We start from the raw sequence: 7,602 nt of genomic DNA, 5'->3' as shown, positions 1-7,602 counted from the left end.
TCTGATGAGGTCTCTGGTGTCCCCCTCCCAATTGGACATTCCAAAATATACCTGTATGCTGATGATATTTTACTCACCCTTACCCGTCTTCCTCGGTCGATCCCTTCTCTTCTTCAAATTATTAATGATTTCTCTTCCTTTTCAGGTTACAAGATTAATTGAGACAAGAGTGAGGCTTTACCCATCTCTAACGGTACCACAAAAGCAGCCATTTATGGATTTCCTTTCCACTGGCAGCCTTCACACCTTAAATACTTGGGTGTCCTTGTTAATAAAGGGTTGCACGATATGGTTGCAGATAATTTGTCTCCTCTTATCTCCCAAATGCAATGGGATTTTGATAAATGGAAGGCTTTGGGTCTTTCTCTTTGGGGTAGAACCCAGGCTGTTAAAATGGTTACTCTTCCGAGGTTTATATACATTTTAGGTATGCTTCCCCTACAGATCCCCTTATCTTTACTTCGATCAGTAGATGCCCAGATTAAAACTTTCATTTGGGGTACCGCTAAACCTCGCCTTGCTATAGCTAAGTTAAAGGCTCATCAGTTATCTGGTGGAATTGGCCTTCCATCCATTGAACACTACTCTTTGGCGTTACATATTTCCCAAATCTCATATTTTTTACCTGGTATCAAAGACTTACCACAATGGGTTCAAATAGAACGACATCTTCTATCCTCAGAATCGAATCTTACTCCTCTGTATGGTAGTGGCACTAGTCGTCTTGACCCAAAAAATCCGATATTATCTGCCATGCATAAATCCTGGCAGAGAAGTCATAGATTATTAGGCTCAAATCCAAGAATCCATATTAAGGCCCCCCTATGGAATAACTCGGGTATCCGTATCAATGGTCATATGTTATCCTGGCCTGAATGGCGAGCTGCAGGTATCCTCTGTCCGGATCAACTTCTGCATGATGGGGATTTTAAACCATTCTCTCAGCTTAGTGTAGAATTTAATCTTCCCCTTCATCATTCTTCCAAATACCTTCAGCTTCAGCAATGTTTGAAGACCCATATGGGATCACCACCGTGGCTTCTGCAAGACTCCCCTATATTATCCTATTTGCACATCTGGGGGAAATTTAGAGGTGTTACTTCTGGTATATACAAAATTTTTTCGTCTCATCTTTTTTCTAAAACTCTTTCACACGATCTTCAGCGTAAATGGCAATCTCGCCTCTCAATCTCCTTTTCCGATACTGAATGGGATTTGCTTCTGGAGAGTTTAAATAAGGGAGCTCGAGAATCAAGGCTCAAATTTTGTCTTTTCAAAATTCTGCATGATTGGCATTGGTCCCCAGTCAAATTACACCAAGCTGGTCTTCTTTCTCATTCTAATTGCTGGAGATGTTCCAATTCAGGTTGTGATATTACTCATATCATTTGTGAATGTCCTAGTATCCAATCCTATTGGACTTTTATTGGTGCTACTTTGAACTCCACTATGCCCTTAAAATTGCCACTCACACCAACTAACATTCTCTTGCATGATTTACGTCACTCCCCAAAGCTCATGAAACCACAACTCCGCCTTTTTCATACCTCACTTGCTACTGCCAAAATATGTATACTGCATCATTGGAAATCATCTTTACCTCCCTCTCAGGAAGATTGGTTGGTGGCAATGATGCAAACTGCCTCCCATGAACGCACAATTTATAACCTTCAGGACCAAGCTGATATTTTTCTCCGAATTTGGTCTCCATTTCTTAAATCAAATGCTGCTGAACCCACTGCCTCCACTTCTACCCAAGCACATTAATTAGCTTTTACTCTTTTCTGTCCATTATTTATTTCTTCTTTTCTGCTTTCTCCATCCTTTACCTCATCCGTTGATGTGTTCTTTTGTCTTGATCCAATTATTTTTTCTTCGTTTTATTTATTTATTTTTTCTGCACTTTTTATTTTCTAGGTCTTCCCCCTCTTCTTTTCCTCATAACTTATTTTTATTATATCATTCTTTGTCTTGATCTCATTGTTGCATTAACTAGTATTTATTTATTCAAATGCATATTTATATCGTATTTATTCATCAGTATCTTTTTCCACTATTCCTTTCAACATGGATTTATTTTCTCTTTATTCATTGTTGTATATGCTCTGATGTATTCGTCTTATAAAAACTCAATAAAAAATTTCAACACAAAAAAAAAAAAAAAAAAAAAGTACAATGGACAAATTGAAGTATGACTGATAGATGACATTGTAAAAACAGATTCATATTTCAAGGGGACTAAGCATGGTTCATTTAAGGCTAACCAGTTACAATGACATAACATTTGTAAAATATAAGTTCACTCAGAAGATTATCTTTGTGCTAAAATAAGAGATGTTTGTTGCTACCCAATTCAATTGTGCTAATTTCTTTTAACAATAGAAGGAGGAAATGCAGAGTGGACATGCCAGGATTCAAACCTGTGACAATGAGGACAAACACATACCCCTGTAGTTGATGCTTTATTCTACTAAGCCACCAACCCTAGAAGAAGGGGACTTGTCCTGAAGGTTTTGAGTCAGACTAAACTTATAGTTATAGTTTATATCATCTGGAGAACTTTGTGGTAGGTCTACATGGCTCCAGGAAAATACAAAGTCTGTTTGATTTGGGAAGACCACCTCAGTTCACTAAAATTACTAGACACATTTGGTAAATAAAATTGACGCACATATAAAACACTTTGAGGACTTAGATATCGGGGAAGTTGTGATGAATACTTATCTTAAACATATTGGTTGTATTGTATGTTATTCATGTGATGGTCAAGACAAAGCGTTTTTCCTCAGTCCAGAAGGCCTAAACCAGATGCATCAATGGTCCATTAATGGACACACACGGGTCTTAAACAGCAGACATACGGTATGCCTTAAGGTATGCGGATCCTGAAGGCTCTTCTCTAAGTAGACCTATCAGTTGATTACATAAATCCTTAAGTTTGACTCATCAGAATTCAGAGTGATCACTTCCATCACAATTGCACACAGCATAACATTCTCTTTCACATTTAATCTTGTAGAGACTCATAAAAAAACAGCAGAGTTTTACCTTAGGCTATGTAGCTATTTAGAATTATGGCTCAGGCAGTGCTTAATTTGAGCCGCTGGTTTCCGGTGCTTAGCACCAGCACCTAATTGCTAGCACCGGGGCTTTTGACAGTCTGCCACAAGGTGGCGCTGTCTGGCTTATTACGTATGAGCACAACAATAGCTGGTTATTAGTTCAGTTTACATTTACAATGACTAATACCTGCCGTCCAAGCCATTCTTATAGCTTTGGGGGCCTGGAATAGTATGAATTGTCCCACTTCTATGATGGTTAGTAGCTGTGTTTGTACTGCAATTGGCAGCTGGCAGGGGCACTTTGTGGTGCAACCTGCAGTGGCCACCAGACGAATATCCCAGCACCTATTCTTGTAGAAATTAATCACTGGCCTCAGGGATTTGAAATGTAAGCCTAAAAGGTCCAGATCAGTGATATGTTTGAAGGTTATCAACCCACTATCTAAATGAGTTCCTTTTAGACTGACTCCGAGCAATTTTATCTTATGATGATATCATGATATGAGATGATGATGTCTTGAACATTCTTCATTAATTGTCTCACCTAGACAGGACCCGCATTGGACGCACCTGACATAATTACTAAGAAGCCTTTCACATAAGAACTAGCCACTGGACCACACAGCAGAAGAAGGGAAGAAGGGTTAGATTTTAGACAGCCGAACTATCACTAGGCGCTAAGCTAAAATCTTGGTATAAAAGTTCCTTAGAAGTTCTTCGATAGTCCTAGATGATCGCTATAACACAACCACAAGAAACTATGCTGCCTATAATATCACAGTGCAGTTCATAGTCACAGCGCTCTGTTGGGACCCAATCCACACATACTATGGACAGCTTCAGTCAATATGACCTCCAGTTAACTGGTGTGACTGAGACCCATTACAGTATCCCTGAACTGTGCAGGAGATGAGTCTGATGAACTCACGAGACATATGAACGTGATTAGCAGAGGTGGATGCATGTAATGATAGTGCAGTGTGATAGCTACATGTTCAGGCAGTGCATCACGGGGCACAAGAGTGCGTAATAGGTTGTAACTGAAAGACACTGCCTGCACTAAAACAAATTATTCAGTTAAAAAATTGGCATATTGTGAACTCAACAGAGCACAGGAACATAATTATACATATTAAAGCAGCAAGATGTGCTGACTAGATTGCAATTTAAAGCAGCCGGGACATAAGTGACTGCACCACCAGAACAGTCACCAAAGTATAGTATACTGCCCACCTCAAGTGATCTGCTGCTTGTAGATCACAAAAATAGTAAAGCTAAATTTGGTAGGATGAGAGGCAATATATAGAAAACAAGCACTTAAGTGCATATAAATATGTAGAAACAAGCAGTTACAAGTAAGTTTCTTTATAATATCAAATTGCCCTGAAGAAGCCCATGTTTGGGCGAAACGCGTTGGCTGGGTCATATCTTGCGAAGCACAACAAAGAATAAAGACATTTTGAATTTACTTACTTGTAACTGCTTGTTTCTACATATTTGTATGTACTTAAGTGCTTGTTTTTTATATATTGCCTTTAATCCTACCAAATTTAGATTGCAATTTGCACTGATTTTCGACAGCCTCTAATCTCCATCTTTATTCTGATTTATCATAGATGAATTCATCAATTGGAGTATTTAAATAATTGTTATTGATGGGTCACGTCTATTCTGTCCTATTTGGGCATAAAACGACCTCACGTCATCAATGTATAGAAGGCAGAATAAATCGTTATTGGCACCATGGAAAAGGGATCCAACTCTTCAAAAAGTATAGAGAAACAGGTTTGGTCATTTGATTGATAAGAAAACAGATCTCACTTTACTAGATCCATACAAACGTTGCAGGCCCAGCAAAATTACCACAGCCATCATGACGTCAAACATCTCATGAAATACATTTCACATCTCATAATTTCCAGCAGGCTTTCAACGATGCTCTCTGCTAGTGCAGTTTGACCTCAGAATACAAAGTCTCTTCTGGAGCAGCGGTGGCCTTGTCCCTGGGCTGCAGTTTGGAGAAGTCGATGGACGCGTACTGGAGGTTGTCCTCCCCACAGTTCTCGTACAGTTCTTCTTTGGGCTCAGTACTTGTGACGTCAGTACCTGCATTGTTTTCAGCCCCGTAATCGGCAGCAGCGATGGGACTCTGCACAAAATGCAAAGAAGGGAAAATATGAGCCTCAAAAATAGCAGAAGGGTAAGAAAACAAGGATGTTCGAATAATTGTGTTATGCTTTCCATATGCTTTATAAAGGCACCACATGCTTTTTTGCATTCTATATTTTTTATAAACATAATTGTCATAACTTTCATCTGTTCTGATTTGAGAACTGTAGTGGTTCTTTACTAAATCGGAGAAAGGGGTAGCCCGATAGTTCTTTGTCTTGAAGTACCATAGTGATAAAGTATAATAAAGCAGACCTTTTTTACATCTCTCCAAAGCATGTCTTGTCATTTCTCCTCTATCCTTTGTAATGACATCTTATATTTTCTCAGTCTTAACTTACAACTTCAAGCCTCCCTTCCTCAACATAATTATCTGGAAAAATATACCTTTTTTAGGAGGAAACATTCCCACGCCTCCCTCTCTTGAGGTTCCCAACTACATCCCTCTCACTGTACAGAAAAAGGAAGAGGGAGAGCATGATTTCCCTACGATAAAACAATTTGACTCTGTGGGAGAAACATGGTTGGAATGCAGGACATCTTGGGGCATATTTACAAGGAGCCACCTCAGCTTAATTTTTTTATACTCAGTGGTGGCATGTGGCGAATTCACTGCTCCATATTTACAAAGTGACGCTAGTGGCTTCTAGTTCACTTTTACCACTCCGCGTCGATCTTCAGCTGTGCTATATCCGGATGCGTCTGATTGCGAAAAAGATATGCGAGGTAGACGTTCCCCCTTCAAAAGTCACCATGAACTGATGCAGCCATATTTACAACGAAATGGGAAAATGACACTACTTTGGCAAAAGATGCACAGAGTCCCAAAAGCTTCAAAAAAGTAACGCTTCTGCAAACTAGAAATGATGCATTGGCACTGCTACAAAAGCAGAACATACACAAATCACTATGGGAAGCTCTACTACACCATGGACCTACTCATACAGCAGCTTGGAGCACCAAGAAGACCACCATCATCACCACTGAAGTAGCGCAGGAGAAAGGAGATGACCTACTGCCACAGGATTACCCTCATTGACCTCCGAGAGGAGGACATCATCACCCAATACAGGCTCAAGAGGGAGTCCATTTTTCAGCTCCTGCCCCAGATTGCACCAAGGCTGCAGCCCACTTTGCAGCGATGCACCCACATCCCTCCGCAGGCCAAGCAACTGGCTGTACTACACATGCTGGCATCTGGAACATTCCAATCCACCACAGCCAGAGTCCAGGAGTATCCCACCTATCCTTTTCGGCATTCCTACCCTCCATCCTCAATGCCATCATAAGCCTCACAGTCCAGTACCTCGTCTTCCCTAACACAACACAGAAACAACAGGAAAAACAAGCATTTGCAATGCAATAGGTCTCGCATTTATACGAGTTTGAGCTATTGGCATTGTAAATGACAGTGCCTTTTATTTATGTTTTTAAAAAAACAAACTTAAATAAAAAGCATTGTCATTTACAATGCCAATAGCTCAAACTCGTATAAATGCGAGACCTATTGCATTGCAAATGCTTGTTTGTTTATCGCAAACAGTAAATATCTGGGCTCTAGAACTTCTAACGCGACACCAGATGCAGCTCACGTCTGCAAAAAGTTTGCTAAGCAAAGGGATAGAGGGGTCATAAACCCCCCGCCCCCCACTACACTTCAAAAGCAAAGACAAGGAATTCTTCGGTCGAGCAAAGGGACCCCATAAAACTTGTGCTTATCTCAAGGAAGCACATTCCTCAAGACAAGCAGAACAGAGCAGGGAGTCCTCAGCAACAACCCAGATTGTTTGTTTACTATTACCAGGGCTCTCAGAGTGAGTCCAGCCTCTTTTCCCAGGAGAAGAGCACGTGCAGCCCTTTCACCCAGGTCAGGTGACTAGAGCCGTATGTGTCTGTACATGTGTCTGTGTGTCTAGGTGCGAGTGTGTAAGTGTGTTTGGGTGTAAGCGTGGTGCGTGTGTCTGCCTCTCTGAGTGTCTGTAAATGTGTCTGCTTGTGTGTCTGCGTGTCTAGAGGCGAGTCTGTATCTCTGTATGAGTGTGTGTCTGGCTCTCTGAGTGTCTGTCATTGTGTCTGCCCGTGTGTCTGCTTATTGTGGATAGTCGTAAATGCACCAACTGTGTAATCTAATGTCTTGAGTTTAGGCGCGAATGTTCCTTCTCAATTATTGTTCAAAATGCCTGCGCATCCTTTCTTTTGGTGTTGGGGCGGAGGCAATGTGGGTGAAGTGAGGCCCCCTGTGGTACTACTTTTGTTAATCACACGTGGGTTATTCACTCAGCGTGAAGACAATGAGAAAGGGGCCTGACTGGTGGTAGCATGTGATCAAATACAGAAAGCGCCCCCGGCTTTGAAGTGACTGGCATAAGCA

At 40.9% G+C, this 7,602-nt stretch overlaps 1 protein-coding gene across 2 annotated transcripts in view; it reads right to left on the bottom strand.

The window, feature by feature from the left end:
• Positions 1–1,986: 1,986 nt before the first annotated feature.
• Positions 1,987–7,602, bottom strand: part of LOC146809010 (sialic acid-binding Ig-like lectin 13) — a 522,687-nt gene continuing 517,071 nt past the window's right edge. For both annotated transcript variants that reach the window (XM_085615798.1, XM_085615799.1), the window contains one exon: positions 1,987–5,211. In XM_085615798.1, coding sequence (XP_085471924.1) covers positions 5,008–5,211 — 204 coding nt within the window. In that variant the 3' untranslated portion in view covers positions 1,987–5,007. The remainder of the gene's footprint in view (positions 5,212–7,602) is intronic.

Source organism: Triturus cristatus, chromosome 7, assembly GCF_964204655.1.
Source record: "Triturus cristatus chromosome 7, aTriCri1.1, whole genome shotgun sequence".
NCBI classification, from domain to species: Eukaryota; Metazoa; Chordata; class Amphibia; order Caudata; family Salamandridae; genus Triturus; species Triturus cristatus.
This window is presented reverse-complemented; position numbering and strand designations above follow the sequence as displayed.